Source organism: Caretta caretta, chromosome 9 (assembly GCF_965140235.1).
Source record: "Caretta caretta isolate rCarCar2 chromosome 9, rCarCar1.hap1, whole genome shotgun sequence".
Classification (NCBI taxonomy): domain Eukaryota; kingdom Metazoa; phylum Chordata; order Testudines; family Cheloniidae; genus Caretta; species Caretta caretta.
The window spans coordinates 8,734,278-8,754,901 of record NC_134214.1 but is presented as its reverse complement, the minus strand read 5'-3'; the positions used below and the strand labels follow the sequence as shown (position 1 = coordinate 8,754,901).

The window sequence follows — 20,624 nt, the reverse complement described above, 5'->3', positions numbered from 1 at the left end:
CCCATTGTGCAGAGCGCTATTCAGACAGAGGTAGAAATGGCACTTGCCACAGAGAGTTTTAAGGTCAATGTTATTTACCGTCCTTTGTAAAACGCTTTGTGATCTCTGGGGGAAAAGTGCCTATAAGGGCCAGGAATCACATTTTAATTGGAAAAAAAAGCGAATCCTGAGTTACTGCTGAGATGGGAAAACCTGCTGCAAATCCACCCCACTGCAGACTTCCTGTGGCTTTTGAAGAGATCCTCCTCTCCACGCGGCAGGATTAGATTTCTGTATTCAGATCTGTTAGACAAAGCTAGCATCCTGCTCCCTCGGGGGTCGAGGGCTCATTCCGCCAGGCGGAAGGCAGTGTCGTGGTCTTTGGCATGCTTTGAACGCTACGTTTCCACAGCATTGATTTGCCGTCTCGTTCTCGGGCGCGTTGTCCTTATGTCATTAGCACACAGCTCTTTCGGCAGGGGGGTTGCACTGCTTGCCGCTCTCCCCAGAATGGGGATTTCCAGAGGCAGCTCTCTCGGGGGGGAGAAAGGTTGCGGACCCTTGGCTGTGGTTTTTGGATTACGTTGTGTCTGCAGCTCCACCAACCCCACCCAGCTTCTCTGGACTCCTTTGGATCACTGAATGAGGAGGAATGTTGCAGGGGTAGGGGAGGATTTGCTGTCTTTTTGATGCTTTGGGCTCAATTGCTGAGTTCCTCAAAGGGATGTGCCATCTTCTCCCCCACCCCCAAATGGTGCTAATTTCCACAGGGTCCCAGGCCAGCTGCACTGTGAGCATGTGCACTCCACATCTACTTCGTGTGCATCACCTGCACTGCAAAAAAAACCAACCAAAAACCACCACCACCAACACAAAAAAACCCCAAACCCACCCAGTGGCAATGAGTCTGAGCCCAAGTCAACTGACTCGGGCTCACGCTGCCGGGCTAAACCCAGCAGTGTGGATGCGTGAGCGAGTGCCTGGGCTCTGAAACCCACCCCCCTTGCTGCCATGTCAAAGCCCAGGCTCCAGCCAGCCCAAGGCCAAACGTCTACGCTGCTACTTTTAGCTCAAGCTGGCTTGACCCGGGCTCTGAGACTTGCTGCTCCAGGTGATTATTTTTCTTGCAATGTACTCGTGCCCTCCTTGCATTGCCTCAGCAAACTGCTATGCCAACTTTCGTTTGTTTACTGTGTCTCTTTAAAAACAGACCATTCCTACTTTGGATGGGACAATGTTAGGGTGAAATCGCCCACTGGAGTTTTTTCTTCCAGGTGCAGGTCATGTCAGACCAGAGCCAGCGCTAGGCATAAGCAGACTAAACAATTGCTTAGGGCCCTGGGCAGCTCAAAGGGGGCTCCTATTAATTATTAGTATGGGGGGGGGGCAAATATTCCTGCTTAGGGCCCCCCCATGGGCCAGCACCGGCACTGTGTGAGACGCTTGTCTTCGAGGGATCGACACAGAATGCGTGGTATCTTTGCTTCTGACATCCCCCCCCCCCCCAACCAACCAACCAACCAAACAAACAAAACCCTCTTGTAGGGGACAGTTTATCCAGATTCCTTCATGCCTGGTGTCCATCACATCAGACTGATTGGATCTCTAGAGATGTCTGTTTGAAGTCTCATTGGCAACACGCCCCTTCCCCATGACTTTCAACGTACCTGCTCACATGATCATCTGAGGCAAGATTGGAGGCAATATATTTCAGATAATCCACTGCCTAGAAAGCAGCCCAGCTTCCCTGATTTCTGTGCACATAAAATCAGAGCTATCGTGTTACAGGAACAATGGGCTTTGTGTACATTTCCTTCTCTTTTGTTAGACTAGAGAAATGGTTGCATAGTTCAATAATATGTGAATGTCTAATCGGTTAAATGCCGAGAGAGAGCACGCCCAGAGCATGCGTGCTATGCTGTTCTCACTCCTGAATTTATTCCTCAACCAGCTGTCTTCCAAACTCAGCAAAGCACGTGTTCCTTCAAAGCCTGTGTACTAAATTTGAGCTTTTTCAAGGGGTGCCATTGGGTCAAATTGGGGCCAAAGTCTGGAGTTTGTAGAAGCAAACTTTTTGCAACCAATGACTAATGGATATGTTACCATGACTTTTTAAAAAACTGCCTACTAATCATAGCATTTGCCAATTATTTTCAGCCCCACGTTGCAACACTGAGTTACTGCATGAAAACCAGGAAGTGAAACTAATTATTTAGATAATTAAAAGAAGAGGTGGCAGATTCCAAGGCAGCAAGAGAAGTAAGCTAGAATTTTAAAAATCTGTTATTTGCAACATAGTTAAGGAAATCTGACTCTTAAATATTATTTCTGACCCATCAGTGCCCTTTAAATTCATATTCTTGTGATTTGAGTAAAAAAATAAAATTAAATTCTCCTTTTTAGATTTGGTTTTACACTTTATTTGGGCATCATTCAAACACCCAAAGGCTTTTTCTAGATTACTCCAGCCTGCACCCCCTGCAACGCACCACTTTGGGACTGAACCAGCATGAGAGAGTTCAGCCCAAAGGGTAATTTTTTCTTGAAATGAAGTGCCTTGAAAATAGAGGTTTAGAATGAGCGTGGTCACCTGAGCCGCAGCTGGAACAGTGCTACTGTGACGCTAATCCATCTGTGGGCACTTATGAAAGAGTAACGTGCGTGAACCGCGCAGGTTCATGAAGCACAGATTGTCCCAGGCAAACCTGATTGCGGCCTTTAACAAAATGACAGGGTTGCCGGACAAAGGGATGTGATGGGTTTAATTTATCTAGACTCGTGGGGCTTTTGCTTTCGTCCTGCAGGGGAAAGGAATAGAGAAATTGGAAAGACGCTATCTGGGTTACAATACTGTAGTGTGGATAGAAAACTGTCTCAGCCCTAAAACGGTATAATTCGGGGCTATTATCCGCCCCTAAGAAGGAGCAGAGAGTCCTACAGGAGATGGTGCTGGGGTGGAGAGTAACAGCTGGTCTAATGATCTGGACAGTAAAGTACCCTGTACCATGCAGTTTTGAATTTTCATGCTGTCGGGACAGCCCTCCCCCCTCCCTGCAGAGGGAGGGGACCTCAGAATATCGAGTTCAGTGTGTATCGGGGGGTGGGGGGAGGGGGATTCCCTTCTCCTTGCCCACATCCAGTGCGGTAATCACAGGCCCTGTACATGGTGAGTCATGGTGTGTGATGTTGGGATGATTTATTTCAGTGTGTTTTAGCTCCCTCCCATGGCCCTTATTCACAGGGGTGGGGCTTTGTTTTTGAAAGAGAAGCTTTCTGCAACCAGACCACCTGGTATTGTCATTCTGTCTGACTCCAGAGGCTAAGCAAGGTTGGGCTGAGTCAATACTTGGATGGCAGAGATCTCTACCGAAAACCCCGGGTGCTGCAGGAAGTGGTGTTTTGGCAGGTGGCCCTCTGAGCTGGTGCTCCCCTTGATGCAATAGGTGCTGTGTCTCTGGAGGAGTTGTTGACTTGCAGGCCAGATGCGAAACCGAAATCCTAACTTCTTGTGGTGTCATCCTATGGCAGCGTCATCCATGGAGTCCTGGCGAAAGTCCAGAGTGAGGAACTACTTTCTGCCAGCCTGTCCCCCTCCCTGAGTTCTAGTAGCTTGATTTTTTTTATTATTATTATTTTTAGACAGGGATTCTGCTTCACTTCCTCTCCTGCTTCCAGTTGTGCTGTGACTGTTAAATGGTTGCCACGTTCCCCCTAGAGGTGGCTGCATCTCGGTTCTGACAGACGTGATCTGTGTGTCAGGAGTCTTCTGGAGATTCTTCAGCCTGAAAAGCACTTACAGAAATGTCAGCTCCTGTCGGGAGGGTCAGGGGATGCTGGCTCTTTAGCCCAAGCTGTAAAGACGCATGCTTCCATCCTTGGAGAGCTCTGGTTCAATCCCTGGGGCACTGGCCCAGACTGTGGTTGTCACATGCAGTTTCTCACAGAGAAAGGACAGTTCAGTGGTTAGGGTGCTACCTGGGGACATGGGAGACCTGAGTTCATGTCCCTGCTCTGCCACAGATTTTGTATTTTCTTATGCAAGTTCACGTAGCCTCACTGTGCCTCTGTTCCCTCATCTGTACAGGGGGGATGGTAGCCATGCCCTGCCTCATGGGTGCTAACAGGATAAATACAATGGGGAGAATGGATCCTACAGTGACGGAGCCATGTAATAAGTAGCTTGGATAGGGGAAGCAAGAACCCCAGAAGGACGAGTCTGCTTCTCTCACTGCCAGCTCTTTTCCAGGCTCTGGAGGCCGTAGAGTAAAGCAAACCTGTTGCACTCCCTGTATCGGGATGGGAGCGTGACTCTGCTAGAGCCCGTACTTCTCTGCTCCTCCCCGGGCCTGCTGGTTTGAAACTTGTTGAGGAGGTGATGCTATGAGTCAAATCGGTTACTAATTGTCTCACACTCAAGTGCCTTTCATCCCAAAGTACTTAATAAGCAAAATAAATAAGTGATGACAATGCATTTACTGCTGTCTAACCAGGGGCTCGGCTACTGCATTTTCAGCTTGGAAAAGAGACGACTAAGGGGGGATATGATTGAGGTCTATAAAATCATGACTGGTGTGGAGAAAGTAAACAAGGAAGTGTTATCTACACCTCCTCATAACACAAGAGCGAGGGGGCACCCAATGAAATTAATAGGCAGCAGGTTTAAAACAACCAAAAGGAAGTATTTCTTCCCACAATGCACAGTGAACCTGTGGAACTCTTTGCCAGAGGATGTTGTCAAGGCTAAGACTATCAGAAGGTTCAAAAAAGAGCTAGATAAATTCATGGAGGGTAGGTCCATCAATGGCTCTTAGCCTGGATGGGCAGGGATGGTGTCCCTAACTTCTGTTTGCCAGAATCTAGGAATGGGCGACAGGGGATGGATCACTTGATGATTACCTGTTCTGTCCAGTCTCTCTGGGGCATCTGGCACTGGCCACTGTCAGCAAACAGGATACTGGGCTAGATGGACCTTTGGTCTGACCCAATATGGCCGTTCTTATGCATTGGACATTAATAAAAGAGGGAATGGGGCTTGGAAGAAAGTACGTTCTTCCACCATAAGTACAGACCCAGGCTAACCAGTTCAGACCCAGGACAGTGGGTGCTGGTACAAACCAGATACAAAAATCACTTTTCTCTTGACTGAAATGCAGCTGCTTCTGCTTGTGCGTGTGCATGCTTGACTCCTTGCACATACTCACCAGGAATACTTGTGTTAGTGCACCATGCAATACACCACAAGGAGGTATCACAGCATGCAACTTGCCATTGTCCAGTGCACTGTCTTTTGGGAAAATTTGGCAATGCCTAGCGGGGCAGAAATAAGTCACACGGGCGTGACTGGGAGCAAAGGGTCAAGGTCCCATCGTGTAACTTTCTCCATCCAGTAACGCCACCCATATCCCATAATTTTTGTGCCTTTTATTAAAATCCCACAAAGCCATACGGTGCTCCATGCTGTCCGCCGCTTCTGGGCCCTCAGCAATGCTGCACACCGTTTAGAACAGGAAGCAAAGAATGCTATGTCCCCTCAAGCATGCAGGAGGCTATCGGGAGGCGGGGTACTGTCCAACTTGGGATCTAGCCAGAACTCCTCAGCTTCATCGCCTCAGTAAAGCTGTACTTGCAGCATCAGAGTTTCCTGCCTTGTGAAAACTAAGGGAGTTTCTCCTGTTGTCTCAGTTTGGGATTTTCTGTCCCCCTTGTGGACTCAGGCTTCTCTTGCCATAGGTCAAGTGTACATGGCAGCTATTTCAGCCTGATGTGTCCAAGGGACTTCAGTTATTCCTCATCCCTTCATAGTATGGTTCCTTAAATCTGAACTTGTATCCACCGGTTTGTAACCATACGGGACGTGAGCCTGGCTATCTAAACACACAGAGGCTTCTTTGGGTGTCTGCTGTCTCCATTTTTCACTTAAGTGTGGTTTGGTAGTGGCCATGGAATTGGCGAGGTGAGTGCGAGCTGCAGACCCTCCCTCTGGACTTTCCATCAAGAAAAAGTGTACATGGCAGACACCATCCCCATTCGTGGCTAGTGGTGGTCCTGGATTTTCATCTGACCCCGTCCACATACCAGTATCTCCTGATTTCTAGGGAAAAGCCAGGGTAAAGTCTAAATGGTAAAACTCTAAATCTACCAGGCTGTTAGGGGACCCAAAGACCTGGTGACTTCAGCTCAGAAAGTAACACAATGGATTGAGCGCTGTAATCGGTGTGGTATGACCTAGCTCAGGGGTGGGCAAACTACAGCCCAGCGGCCGCGTCCAGCCCCTCAGACATTTTAATCTGGCCCTCGAGCTCCGGCCAGGGAGTGGGGTCCAGGGCTCCGCATGGCTCCCGGAAGCAGCAGCATGTCCCCCCTTAACTTCTTACACATAGGGGTAGCCAGGGGGCTCCGCGCATTGCCCCCGCAGCTCCCACTGGCCAGCTACCACGGCCAGTGGGAGCTGCAGGGGCAGCGCCTGAGGACGAGGCAGCATGGAGAGTCACCTGGCCGTGCCTTCGCATAGAAGCCAGAGGGAGGACGTGCTGCTGCTTCTGGGAGCCACTTGAGGTAAGCGCTGCCCGGAGCTTGCATCCCTGACCCCCTCCTGCACCCCGACCCCCTGCCCCAGCCCTGATCCCCCTCCCACCCTCCAAACCCCTCGGTCCCAGCCTGCAGCACTCTCTTGCACCCCCAACCCCGCATCCCCAGCCCCACCCCAGAACCTGCACCCCCAGCCGAAGCCCTCACCCCCTCCCACACCCCAACCTCCAATTTTGTGAGCATTCGTGGCCCATCATACAATTTCCATACCCAGATGTGGCCCTCGGGCTAAAAAATTTGCCCACCCCTGACTTAGCTGGAACCTCCATGTCTAAAGGACTTGGAGCCCAGTCAGATGGAGGGATAGCAGCTTCTGCAGCCTGCCTGCATAATGTCTCTGTAAGAGTGTGAACCAGCCTCCTGGTAGACTTAAAAGCATTTGCTTTGCTGAGTCTAGATTGGATTTCCAAATCAGAGAAATGCATAAGGCTCTTAATCAGTAGCACTTGGCTTTTTCCTGAGGGTTTCTGCTGCTTAATTGTCTCTTAGGGTGGGGAACTGCAAAGACAGTGCAGTGAAGGAGAAAGAGAGGTTACGCACTCACTAGTAAGTATTGCTTTTGTAGATCCGCACTGACCTGCCCTCCTTCCCTCTGCATTAGCGTTTTCAGTGGTGTTTCCATGGGAGGGAGAGGAGCTAAGCAGTGGCTAGGTGTTTGTCTCCCATACCCTGGTGTTCTAGCCCCTAACAGCTTTTCTGCTTTGCCTGGTGGTGTGTGTGGGAGAGCATGCGGCCCCTCTAGGGAGGGTCTGTAGAGGCAATACTCTTGGAGAACCATTGCAGTAAGTAGCTTTCCTTCCAGTGACGTAGCTGCTGGCCGAGGCCATGTCTACGCTACAAGCTTTGGTCAACTCGTGTTACGTCAGCATAAACCTACTGCACTTAGTAGGTCGCTTGTGCGTGTGCATGCTTGACTCCTTGCACATACTCACCAGGAATACTTGTGTTAGTGCACCATGCAATACACCACAAGGAGGTATCACAGCATGCAACTTGCCATTGTCCAGTGCACTGTCTTTTGGGAAAATTTGGCAATGCCTAGCGGGGCAGAAATGAGTCACACGGGCGTGACTGGGAGCAAAGGGTCAAGGTCCCATCGTGTAACTTTCTCCATCCAGTAATGCCACCCATATCCCATAATTTTTGTGCCTTTTATTAAAATCCCACAAAGCCATACGGTGCTCCTTGCTGTCCGCCGCTTCTGGCAGAAGCATGGAGTCTGCCCAGCTCTGCATTGCTTTCATGAGCATTGCAAACACAGGGTACACGATCCTCCGGTATTTGCAGAGCTGCACGAAGAACCACAGCAGCGGGGGACAAGATGATTCTGTGGAGGACAGACTGCTGGGGGTCATAGTGGACCACCAGCTAAATATGAGTCAACAGTGTAACACTGTTGCAAAAAAAAGCGAACATAATTCTGGGACATATTAGCAGGAGTGTTGTAAGCAAGCCATGAGAAGTAATTCTTCCACTCTAAACTGATTAGGCCTCAACTAGAGTATTTTGTCTGGTTCTGGGTGCCACGTTTCAGGAAGGATGTGAACAAATTAGAGAAAGTCCAGAGAACAGCAACACAAATGATTAACTGTCTAGAAAACGTGACTTTTGAGGGAAGATTGAAAAAAAAAATGGGTTTGTTTAGTCTGGAGAAGAGAAGACTGAGAGGGGACATAACAGTTTTCAAGTACATAAAAGGTTGTTGCAAGGAGGAGGGAGATAAATTGTTCTTCTTAACCTTTGAGGACAGGACAAGAAGCAATGGACTTAAATTGCAGAAAGGGAGGTTTAGGTTGGACATTAGGAAAAAATTCCTAACTGTCTGGTTGGTTAAGCACTGGAATAAATTGCCAAGGGAGGTTATGAAATCTCCATCATTGGAGATTTTTAAGAGCAGGTCAGACAAACACCTGTCAGGGATGGTCCGGCTATGCAGAGCCGTGACTCTTGGCAACGTGCAGAACACAGTGGATGGATTTGCAGCAGTGTGGTTCCCAAACTGCAGTGGAGTGATAGATGACACACATCTCCCTATGTTAGCACCAACCCACCTTGCCACAGAGTACATCCAACAGAAAGGGCTACTTTTCCCTGGTTAGTGGATCACGGGGGATGCTTCCCTGACATCAGTGTTGACGATGTTGAAAATGCCACCTTGTCAGCACCAAAGAAAGAGGCAACTGTCAGCTCAGCCAGCGCAGAGTGACTGTTGAATGTGCTTTTGGTCGATGGAAGGGATGTGGGTGCTGTTTACTCACAAGATTGGACCCCAATATATCCCAATGGTTATAGCTGCCTGCTGTGTCCTGCATAATATCTGTGAAGCAAAGGGAGAAAAGTTGGCTCTGGGGTGGAGGGCGAAGGTGGAGCAGCTCTGTGCTGAGTGGGAACAGCCAGACACAAGGGCTATTGGAAGAGCTCAACAAGGAGCTTTGTGGTTGAGGGAGGCCTTGAAAGAGCACTTTAACAGTCAGCCGCAGTCATGGGACGTGATGGACTGTGCTGTATCTGGCTCTGGAGCTTTGGGGGCTGTTAGGAATTGGGTGCTGCTTGATGTGCATCTGCGAATATCGCACTGGCTGCTTGATGTAGCTCTTAGTCTTGTGGTGCTTGCTTTACATTTACAATCGTTACCCTTGTTAGGCCCTGACCCTGTGAGTTCTGTCACCTTGCACAGTAACAAGTAGTGGGCACTTTCAGTAGCGCTAGGCAGCATATATTGTGAAGTAACAAAGATGAATTGTTTACCAAAAATAGATGTTTTTATTGGATACCAACAACAGTGGGGGTGACCCAATATGCAATTAAAAAACAGTACAACAAACACTTCTGTTCCGTTAGTTTATTTCAGAGCTTAACAAAGGGAAGAAACATTCATGTCCAATTCAGTGCATTGTGGCTATACACGCACTGACTTGTGAGAGCCACAGTTGCTGTAGGCGAAGCTGGGGTTGTCCTTACTGTCCCTGGTGTGGAGTGGTACGGGTAGAGGGCAGGCCCTGATGTCATGTGGAGTATTGGTTAGTGTAGGGAGTTCTCAATGGAAAACTCCGTTTTGTCTGCGAGCCTGTGATTGTTGGACCTGTGGGTCTACAAGACTCTGCAGCATTTGTGAGGCACAAAGTGGGGTGATTTGAAGACCAAGAGAGGGAGACAGTGGCTCTGGATCTGAATCTCTGCGCTCGTGAGACCCTACTACAGCATCAAGGGTCAATGGTTGTGGTGCTGGGCCATCTTTCTCCGGCAGCAGCAATGAGGATGAAGGTGCAATGTGGCGTGAACTTAGGAAAGACGTTGGTATTGGTTCCCAGGTGTCTGCTTTGTGCTGATGGCTGCTGAAAGAAATTAGTGTCTGTAGTAAATCTGGAGGATTGGATGGGCAAGTGTATAAAAACAAGCCATTGTGTGATTACGAAATGCCCCACACCCTGTGTGCAAGGCTGCAGTTCCCAGCTGTAAAACTTCCCACTGTGGGTGGTAGGAAATGCCTCGTAAACGGAAACTGCTTTTGCCTCCCCAGAGATGGAGCTGTTCAGTCTTCTCATCTTGTGGGTGATGCGTTGTAGCAGGCCTAGAGCAGGAGGCTCGTCTGGTGAGATGGAGCTGCCGGAGATGAACAGGGATAACTGAAGGCAGTTTGACACCTCGGGGTGAGCGGGTGGATGGGAAGAGAGGTACGGTTCTGAGCGTGTCTTCTGTGGCGCAGGGAGGGCTCTCTGGTTAGAGAGGGGCAGGAGGGGAGGGGAGGATATCTCTGAGCTCCTGGGAAGCCCATGGCTATTGAGGGACACATTTGTGGCTCAGTGATGGGTGACTGACATGCTCCATGAGCTATGATGCCAGTGCATAGCAGGGGGCTGTCTGCAGAGATTTTCAGCTGTAACTATGAATTTCCAGCATTTCAGTGCACTGAGGTCGAACTTATTTTGTGGCCTTGTTAGTGCTGTTGATACTTGGTAGCTCAGGAAGGGTCCTGGAGAGAGACCTGCCTTCTCGTGGGACAGGATCAGCCACACTGCAGGTGTGAATGAGACAGTGCGAGACCTGGGTTAGTTAGTTTCATGGCACTTCGCCACCGCTGGGCTCCTTCGGGTTCAAGTGCTGGGTTCGTCTTTTCACAGAGCCCTTGTTAGGGCTAAACGCTCCATTGTTCAAACCAGGCCTGGGATCCAGGCCTTTTGCTCAGTGAGGGGCTGTGATGAGAATCGGGAGGGTTTTCAGACGTGGGCAGCCCAGCAGAGGCAGCTGTTTAGCAAAGCGTCTAGGAGAACGGCTTAACCTTACTTGACAAATGACTTTAAACTGGCTGGGGAATGACACTGTCACGGGGCCTGAAAACTGGCAGGGCTGGGGATGGGCCACTGGAGTTGATGCAGAGTCCTGTCCAAACAGCTCAGTTCCTCTGGAAGAGGGGTGAACAGCATGTCAAATGTGCAATGGGCACTGAACTTCGGGGGGTGAGGAAAACCAGCGGGAACAGAGAACTAATGACCTGGCCACTGAAGTGCCTGGGACTGTCCTGGGGGTCACGCTGGGCAAACGGAACAGCTGGCACGAACGGGGTGTCATAATTTTGAGATGCAGACTGACTGGGGAAGGAGGCATTTGGAAAGCAGCAAAGGCTGAGAGGGCAGTCCCGGGGGGACAGCTGCAAGGGAGGTGCTTGACCTTGGGGCTGCGCATGCAGCGGCTTCGGGACACAGCTCAAGGGGGAGCAGGGGTCCTCTTCTGTCCCGCTGAAGTGAGACTGTGCCTAGAACTGTGATCGCTTCTGGGCACCGTCATGCCCTGCAGGGATTCGGGGACAGTCAGCAGAACAGAGCGAAGAGCTGGAAGGAAAGATTGAAAACACAGCTGGGCAAAGCACCGCCGAATGCCTGTGTGTTTGAAGGGGCTAAGTGCCAAGGAGGGAGAGGCTGTCCAGTTCAGTACAAGGGGCTAGAACTAGGGCTAATGGGAAGAGAATGAGAGGGGAAGCTTGGGCTGACTGTCAGTGAGATATATCGATCTGCGACATGGATTCCCAAGGGACAGGAGAAAGCAATGGCGGACATGCTCTAGGGACCAGTCTTACCCTGACCCAGGAGATGAACTAGAGGGGACCCTAGATATCTCTGCCATCTTTGACTTCCAGTGTAGGATTGTTCCCCTATACCCTTCCTGGGGGCTCTGTCCAGTTGAGATTTACTCCACTTCCCTGGAAGGCCAGTAACTCCTGGTTAGGTGGTCTTCCTCCTTGGTGTTTCAAAGGTGTCGATGTTTGTAGGAAGGTGCCCTCTGTCCATGCCTGGAGGCATCTTCAGCCCAGGTGCTACTCTAAGCCCAGAAGAGTTCAGCTGAGCTGGGCTAGTGACAATCACTCGTCTGCGCCAGCCAGCAAGCCCCTTGCGTCCAGCTCAGGTGCGCTTGGCATGTTTCCCATCACAAACCAGTTCCTAGAGAGCTGGCCGTGCTGAGCGCTGGATTAGAAGACTCTGCTTTGAATCCCTGGGCCCAGAGCGCAGTGACAGGCAGAGTCACTAGGTTTGGGCTGGGGTTGCTAAGAGGGAGGGCGATGTTGGGGCGGGATCTGTTGGTAGCTCCATATTAGGGCTTGGATTGGTTTCTGCAGTGAACGTCCGGGGCTGGAGAGCCGAGGAGGAAAGTTCTGGGCTCCTTCCCAGCAGTCAGTCCGGTCCCTTGGGTCAGCGCTCTGTTCAGAAGGAATCTGAGGTGAATCACTCTTTCTCCAGTGTCTCCTGCTGAGGCGGGCACCTGGCATCCTGGCCTTTTGGGCTCTGGAGAACATCACTGGGAAAGATTTACAGCCTCGATTGCTGTAACTCTGAACCCCACTGCTGCTCCGAGGGAGTCTCCCAGGCTGAGGGGGCATCTTCGTATTGTCCTGTCAGGGCAGATGGGCTGGGAGCTTCCGGGTTTCCGCAGCTTTTCCCGCACTCTCTGTGCGGGGCTAATGACCCAGGCCAGGCGTTCTGTCCGGGAGCTTTACTAACAAAGTTCATTTTTCCCTTCTCTCCCCTCCGTGCAGCCTGTGGTCCCGGGACCTTCAAGTCGAAGCAAGGGGAAGGTCTCTGCTCACCCTGCCCCCCCAATAGCCGGACGAGCTCTGGGGCAGCGATGCTTTGCACCTGTCGGAACGGCTACTTCCGGGCAGATGCAGACTCCGCAGACAGTGCTTGCACCAGTAAGTCTGTCCCTGTGTAGCGGACGTCTTGGATCACTCAGACCCTGACCTTGGGGGACAGGATCGGGGTCCCAGTCTGCAGCAGTGTGGTTTGAGTTCTCCTCTGCTGGGGGAGTGGGGTGTCCTGGATAACCGTCTCGCTGTAAAGGATGAACGGCCAGATCGAGAGGCAGTGAATCCAGTCCTGAGAGCTGCAGGTCCAAAGGGCCACCTCCCCACAAATCCGGGTGTGGGCTGGGTTTGGGGGCTCGTCGGGGCGCTCTCCGCTCTGATGTGAGTGTCTCGTCCGCAGGCGTCCCATCCTCTCCTCTCAACGTCATCTCCAACGTGAACGAGACATCGCTGGTGCTGGAGTGGAGCGAGCCCCGGGACTCGGGGGGCCGGGACGACCTGCTGTACAACGTCATCTGCAAGAAGTGCAGCGTGGAGCGCCGGGTGTGCACGCGCTGCGATGACAACGTGGAGTTCGTGCCCCGCCAGCTCGGCCTGACGGACCGGCACATCTACATCAGCAACCTGATGGCGCACACCCAGTACACCTTCGAGATCCAGGCTGTGAACGGCGTGTCCAACAAGAGCCCCCACTCCCCCCAGTTCGCCTCCGTCAACATCACCACCAACCAGGCGGGTCAGTACAGACAGCTGCAGGCTGGAGCCGCTGCTGCCCGGGGAGAGGGTGCATCTCTGCTCTGCTCCTGTAATATCCCCAGTAACCAGAGCAGGGTTTCCTGCTGAAAGTCTCTCTGAGGCCATTGTCCTTTGTTCATGCCCTTTGTGCAGCGTTGCTGGCTCTAAGCTCCTGCATCTAATCCCCTGGGTGACTATTTCTCTCTGTTTTTAAATCAGTGTCCCTGGAAGGAATGAGATCAGAACTCCTGCAAACAAAGATAGGGGGCTGACCTAGTGGATGCTCCTAGCTCTCTAATCCTGGCTCCAGAGACTCCCGGCTTGCAGGGGCAGATGGGCTTTCTCCCTTGTGGGCCTGGCTAAGGTCAGGACCCTCCCAAACCTTCAGAGCATGTGGTGTGCTCTCTGCTGTCCCTCTCCACCTTCCCCTGCATCGGGCTCCGCTCCAATGCACTGGAAACCTACTGCTGCCACTCACTGAGCAGAATTCGTGGGCATCATCCCTGAGGCGGAGGAGGGTACCATGGAGAGCAGGAGGAGTGTGATCTTGGTCTCATCAGCAGTTGGTGGGATCTTTGCCCTGTTGGTTTAGTCTCAGCCGTAGAAGACGGATGTGGGTTGGGGGACGTTGTGGGGGGTCCCAGGGGATGAATTCAGTGACTGGCGACATGTTTCCGCTGGCATGGGGCTGCGAATGCTGCGGCTTAACCTGGCCCATCCCTTCCTTCTGTTTTGCAGCCCCCTCGGCCGTTCCCAGAATTCAGCTGCACGGCAGTACTGGCAGCAGCATGATGCTGTCGTGGACGCCCCCAGAGAGACCCAACGGGATCATCCTGGACTATGAAATCAAGTACTTTGAGAAGGTAAAGGAGAGCCCAGGCCACCCGCTCCCCAGCCCTGCTGCCTGCAGGACGTGCATGGGCGGGTAATGGTGATAGAGGTAACCCCGGTGCAGGGGGTAGGATGGTGCTTGGGGTTGTGACAACCGCTGTAAGTGACCCTGATCTTCCTGCCCCACAGCAGGGCCAGAGTGACGGCATCGCGAACACCGTCACCAGCCAGCAGAACACAGTGCGGCTGGATGGGCTGACGGCCAACTCCCTGTATGTAGTGCAGGTTCGGGCCCGCACTGTGGCCGGCTATGGCCGGTACAGCCTCCCTGTGGAGTTCCAGACACCTGCAGAAGACGGTATGTGCTGGGACTGGAACCCCTTCCTGCTCCCATCCCACACCCCGGCTCAGCCCCTTGTTCTGATCGGCCTCCCGTGTCTCCCACAGGCTCCAGCGGGAAGAGCTTCCAGGAGCTGCCCCTGATCGTGGGTTCGGCCACCGCAGGCCTGGTCTTTGTCATCGCTGTGGTGGTGATTGCTATTGTCTGCTTCAGGTACCAGCTCTGGCGGGGAAAGGGTGTGAGCCCCAGGCTAGGAGTCCCGCAGGGCCTTGTCCCTGTTGCAGTGTTTGGGGTATCCCTCAGACTGTCTGTGTTTTAAGGCAAATACCCATCTGCATGCCGGGTTCTGGAGTGAGGGGGCCAGGCCTTCCAGACCCGGGGCCGCTCCACCGCGGAGTGCAGTGTCCGCATGGGGTTCTAGCAGAACCCTTCCCACTGCACTAGAATAACCATCGCTCCAGGCCCGTCAGGCTCCATTGTCCTCTGCATGTGGTGCTAGATGGGTGTTAAGCCGGCAGGGGAGGATGTTCTGTCGAGGAACATCAGCCGAGCAGGTGCCCCTCCCAAACCTCATTGCTCCCACCTGGCCTCCCTGGGCAGCAGGTCTGCACCCATGGAGCATGGCAGTGAGTGTTCCTCCCCACGGCTTTGTTCTTCAGCAGTTAGAGGCCATCGGATGCAAACTGGGTTGTACGCGACTAGCAACCCGCCCCCAACCTGAGCCAGCCTTCAGCCTACCTTTACCACTGCAGCCCTCATTGGGCCTTCAGGTGGAGCCGGCTTCATGACACGCCCTGTGCCCCTGTGAGATCTCACCCTGCCCGCTGCAAACCTTTCAGGGTCTCTGAGCCAGTATGAATCAGGGCAGCCAAGCCCAGAGCAAATGTCCCCTCCAGCAGTTCATGCCTATGTCCCTGCTTCTAGGCTGAGGGTGACGATACAGGGAGAAGGGGAGGAAAGGCGCTGACCTTGACACCGTGCAGTGCCGGAGCGGGGCATCTGCTCCGCTGCTGGCTTGCGGACTTACCTGTGGCCCCCTCGGCACGCAGCAGGCATGGACTGTCCTGAAATGGCTCTTGTCTCCTTTGGGCAGGAAGCAGCGGAGCGGTACGGACTCGGAGTACACGGAGAAGCTGCAACAATACAGTGAGTGTGACCCCAGCCCCTAGTGCATGCTCCTGCCCCCAAGCCCTGCGTGCTGCAACAGTACGGGAGTGTGACCCGGCCCTTGCACCCCCGCGTGTGCAGGGCAGCGAGAGTGGGATGATTTCCTTAGTTGTGGGGGCTTTGTGTCTGGTGCTAGAGTTCCTGGCCTGGGCCCCAGGATGTCCTATGACGCTGTAGGTCGGGCTGAGGGGTGTTGCTGGGACCGCGCCCTCCCACTGGGCCTGACTTGCTCTGCTCTCGCAGTCACTCCCGGGATGAAGGTTTACATCGACCCCTTCACCTACGAGGACCCCAACGAGGCAGTCCGGGAGTTTGCCAAAGAGATCGACATCTCCTGCGTCAAGATCGAGGAGGTGATTGGAGCAGGCAAGTCACCTGACCGGGCGCGGCTCGTGTGGCAGGGCTGCCAGGGAGTTCTCGCTGTCCGTAACCGCTCCGCTGTTCTTCCCCTGCAGGGGAGTTCGGGGAGGTCTGCCGGGGCCGCCTGAAGCTGCCGGGCCGGCGGGAGATCTTTGTTGCCATCAAGACCCTGAAAGTGGGTTACACGGAGCGACAGCGGCGGGACTTCCTGAGCGAGGCCAGCATCATGGGGCAGTTTGACCATCCCAACATCATCCACCTGGAGGGCGTGGTGACCAAGAGCCGGCCAGTCATGATCGTCACGGAGTTCATGGAGAACTGCGCCCTGGACTCCTTCCTCCGGGTGAGGCCTGCTGCAATGCGGGGCAGGCTGTGCCCCAGGGGTGTGGGAGGACAGGAGGCTAGAATGGAATCGCTCCCCTTCCTCTCTCTCTCTCTCTGGCTGGGCAGCCCTCTGCTCTGCACTCGCCGCTCCCGTCCCGTTCGGCTCTCACATGCCTTTGCTTCTCTGCATTTCACACTGATGCCCCCAGGGTTCGAACGTTGGGATGGGGAGGAGGGGCCCTGTTGGAGGAGCACGGTGGGCGGGAGGTAGGTGGCACCTTATGAAGAGAGTAATAGTGTGTTAGGGTCCCCCCCCCCACATATACTCTTCCCTTTCCTGCGGTGGGAGTGTTAGAGGCGCAGCTAGCCAGAACCTCTAAGCAGGTTCATTGGCCCATTCTAGGGGGAGATCAGAACCCCTCCCCAAGCCCCCTGTGGAAGCAGGGAACGAAGGGCTCACCTTTGGGACCCCTCTGACCTCTCCCCAATGTCTGCCGGCAGCTGAATGACGGGCAGTTCACGGTGATCCAGCTGGTGGGGATGCTGCGCGGCATCGCGGCCGGCATGAAGTACCTGGCGGAGATGAACTACGTGCACCGCGACCTGGCCGCCCGCAACATCCTCGTCAACAGCAACCTGGTGTGCAAGGTGTCGGACTTCGGGCTCTCGCGCTTCTTGGAGGACGACCCCGCCGACCCCACCTACACCAGCTCGCTGGTATGTGAGATTCTTGTCGGCACCCTCTGCCCGGCCGCAGAGGGCAGGGCCGCGGGGGCGCCCTGAGGTAGACACTAAATAATGGAATTAAGCGTCTCTCCCCACAGGGTGGTAAGATCCCGATCCGGTGGACGGCTCCGGAAGCCATCGCCTACCGCAAGTTCACCTCGGCCAGCGACGTGTGGAGTTACGGGATCGTCATGTGGGAGGTCATGTCCTATGGGGAACGGCCCTACTGGGACATGTCCAACCAGGATGTAAGTGCGACCACAGGTGGGAGCCAGGCTCTGGTGGCACCCGGGGGGCTGGCCGCCTGGCTGACTCGCAGCCGCTCTGACCGCGTGCGTGCCTGTGTGTCTTGGCAGGTGATTAACGCTGTGGAGCAGGATTACCGCTTGCCGCCGCCCATGGACTGCCCCACGGCACTGCACCAGCTCATGCTGGACTGCTGGGTGCGTGACCGCAACCTACGGCCCAAGTTTGCACAGATAGTGAATACGCTGGACAAGCTCATCCGGAACGCAGCCAGCCTGAAGGTCATCGCCAGCGTCCAGTCTGGGTCAGTGCCCTCCCCTCCCTGCTCCGGTAGCGACCCCGCCAGGCCGCTCGTCCCTTTGCAGTGCAGGGAATGCTGGGGAATCTGCTTCGCATGGGCTGGAGCCAGGCATTGGCTGAGCTAGAACCTAGAGGGCTAGAGGTGGGGATCCAGGTGGAGACAGCGCCGGGGGGAACCCCATTATCCACCAGTGCCTGGCAGAGGTCTGTACCTACCCCAGCCCAACAGCACCCTGTGTCCTCCCCGCATTAACTCTGGGCTCGCTCTTATCCCCGCAGCGTGTCTCAGCCACTCCTGGACCGCACCGTGCCGGATTACACCACCTTCACCACCGTGGGCGACTGGCTCGATGCCATCAAAATGGGACGGTACAAGGAGAGCTTTGTCAACGCTGGATTTGCATCCTTCGACCTGGTGGCACAGATGACAGCGGAGTGAGTGGGGCTGAAGGGGCTGGGAGCTGGGCCTGGTCACAGGGCACTGCTGGGAGGAAGAGCACTCAGCAGCTCTGAGGGTAGATGCCTCCTGCCTAAGAACAATGAAGTGTGCGCAAGTTTTCCCTCTTGGGCTGGGAAAGCTCTGTGATCAGTGTCCAGCACCTCTGCTCTTAGAATTAAGTAGCTTCTTAGGCCAGGTCTCAGAGCCCGTGCTCCAGCCCTAAGCCAAATGTGTATGTGGCTCGTTTGAGGCCCACGATCCAGAGTCAATCGACCTAGGCTCTGAGACTCGTTGCAGTGTAGTGGCCATGAGAAGTAGACGAAGATCAGTGCATGGCTGGGGGTGTAGGGGATTCATATGAAGCTGGGACGGGTGCAGACCCTGACTAGATTGTTGTTGTGTCTGGCCAGGAGGCCAAGTGGCATTAAAGGATTTCTGCTGCCGTGTTCTGGGCCCCTCTAAACACAGCTGGGGAATATCTGTCTGCTCCATCAGCCAGTGGTTAATGCTGCAGTGGAAATGCCCCTGCACAGGGCTCTCCAAGGAGTGTGTAGACTTGTTACGAGCTTTGCCTCCTCTTGTCCTTTCAGAGACCTGCTCAGGATAGGGGTGACACTCGCAGGACATCAAAAGAAGATCCTGAGCAGTATTCAGGACATGAGGCTGCAAATGAACCAGACCCTCCCTGTTCAGGTTTGACCACAGGAAATTCTGGGGCTGGAATGGACTGAGGGAATCTGTCAATAAGATTCTAGTTTGTGGTGCGGCCCGGCTTCCTGTTTTCCCCTTTGCGTGGAGCTTCTCGGCCTCTGACAGTCACACGGGATGGGACACGCCTCCGTGAATCCAAGGCACTTGGGCCGAGAGGGAGACCAGCCTTGTGTTTGTGTTTGGAACAGAGCCGGCGATGCAGTCTTCATATTGAAGACAGATTATCGGATGAAGACTTCACCCCCTCTTCCTGCCCCATCTCCGCTGCACACAGCGCCGTGGGTTCAGGAGTTGTTCCGCTTCTTGGATTTCCTTAACCCCAAAGTCACAAACATTCTCCTCTCGCTACGCGCCTTTTGGAGACGCTGCGGGCACTTTCCCGAGCTTGTGGCCTAGCGAGGGGGTTGTGGGGATACAAGCATACACAGCAGCTGCCCGACTGTGAAGGGCATGGAGCGGGGTCCGACCTGGCCTTCTCCTGTGCAGCCCCAGACAATCATGTCCCCCTGCTGCCCCCATACAGGGATCTGCACTGGAATGTGTCGGAAGGGGGGGGTATCGGTCCATTTGCCTCTGGACGCCGGAACCTGACCGCAGTGAGATTACTATGCAGGGAGTTGGACACACCAACTCCAGATCTCTCATCCCTCTTTGTTTTATGGCCGAATCTGGACTGCGGAGAAAGGCCATCAGCGCGAGTTTGCACAGGGACCAGGGGAGCAAAGGCAGCCTTGCTCCTGCTCAGCCAGAGTTCGGAGCGCCGTCAGGGAGGCCAGGCCGAGCTGGCTGCGGAGCCCGGCTTCTCCCCAGTCTCCTGTTTTGTGCAGAAGGAGCGGGTCTTGTCAGAGCGCGGCCATCTCCTGACGCACGCTGTGATTGCTGCCAAAAGACTCTCACTTCTGCTGCTTTGACTCTTCCTGGCCGCTCGGCTTGTCCCGAGCGAGGGGGGAGAGTCCCAGCACGAGCGTGCGTGCATGTGTGCTGGCCAGCTGGGTGAGGGCATGGGCAGAATAAAGGCAATAAGAATTTTACTTGAGTTTCCTTCGCTCGCTTAGTCTCTGCCGCTGTACAGAACCCAAGAGACATGGAGCACAAGCCCATTCCTTCCTTTGTACAGGCGTAGTGCTCTTCCCCCCCTTCTGGAGCACGGGGCATGGTCCTTCCCTGCCCCTAGCCCTGTGCTCCGGCCCCTGGCTGTAAATATCACAGGGAGCTGGCAGAAGGGCTGGCTTCACTAGTATAACCCCCTTCCCTGCCAATCAGGCGTAGCTGTCCTGCCACCCAATGCCATGATGGTCATACAGGGTCTTAGCCACTTCCTCAGCTGTGTCCACAAACCCACCAGCTTCTCCCCGCCCTTCACCTGCCATGCTTACTAGGGAGCCTTGCCCTGCGGGAGTCCGTAAGGGCAAGGAGAAGGGTACTGTCCCCTGGCCGCATAGGGAGTGGGGCGACCCTGCCTGAGGGCTAGCAGGAAGTGGGGCTTGGGTTTAGGGGTCACACAGGCGTGGCCATGAAGAGCTGCATGTAGGGCACTATACGGTGCTGGTTTCTAACCCTCTCGGCCTGAACCGAACTGTGCAAAACAAACCTAGAGTCAAAGCCAGGCATGACCAGCCAAGCGGGTGCAGCCAGTGGGCTGGGAGCAGAGCCTCTGTTACCGGTGCCAGGAGCTCTGCCTGGGCCCAACCCCAAATTTGGAGAAACTGCCCAGGCTGGCTGGGCTTGTCTGACTTTCCTGGCTGCTGAGCCAGGCCCTGTTCTATCCTGTCTATTGGCCACTCTTGCTGATAGCCCTTCTA

At 54.1% G+C, this 20,624-nt stretch overlaps 1 protein-coding gene across 2 annotated transcripts in view; it reads left to right on the top strand.

The window, feature by feature from the left end:
- EPHB3 (EPH receptor B3) overlaps positions 1 to 19,853 on the top strand; it is a 44,427-nt gene extending 24,574 nt beyond the window's left edge. The window contains exons 4-16 of one of the 2 annotated variants that reach the window (XM_048865455.2): positions 12,596 to 12,751; positions 13,044 to 13,379; positions 14,117 to 14,241; positions 14,399 to 14,567; positions 14,657 to 14,762; positions 15,643 to 15,695; positions 15,960 to 16,082; positions 16,172 to 16,419; positions 16,902 to 17,117; positions 17,225 to 17,374; positions 17,483 to 17,676; positions 17,952 to 18,107; positions 18,702 to 19,853. In XM_048865455.2, the coding sequence (XP_048721412.1) occupies positions 12,596 to 12,751; positions 13,044 to 13,379; positions 14,117 to 14,241; positions 14,399 to 14,567; positions 14,657 to 14,762; positions 15,643 to 15,695; positions 15,960 to 16,082; positions 16,172 to 16,419; positions 16,902 to 17,117; positions 17,225 to 17,374; positions 17,483 to 17,676; positions 17,952 to 18,107; positions 18,702 to 18,810 (2,141 nt within the window). In that variant the 3' untranslated portion in view covers positions 18,811 to 19,853. Of the gene's footprint in view, positions 1 to 12,595; positions 12,752 to 13,043; positions 13,380 to 14,116; positions 14,242 to 14,398; positions 14,568 to 14,656; positions 14,763 to 15,642; positions 15,696 to 15,959; positions 16,083 to 16,171; positions 16,420 to 16,901; positions 17,118 to 17,209; positions 17,375 to 17,482; positions 17,677 to 17,951; positions 18,108 to 18,701 lie in introns of both variants that reach the window. The other variant, XM_048865454.2, reaches the window with a different exon arrangement.
- Positions 19,854 to 20,624: the final 771 nt, after the last annotated feature.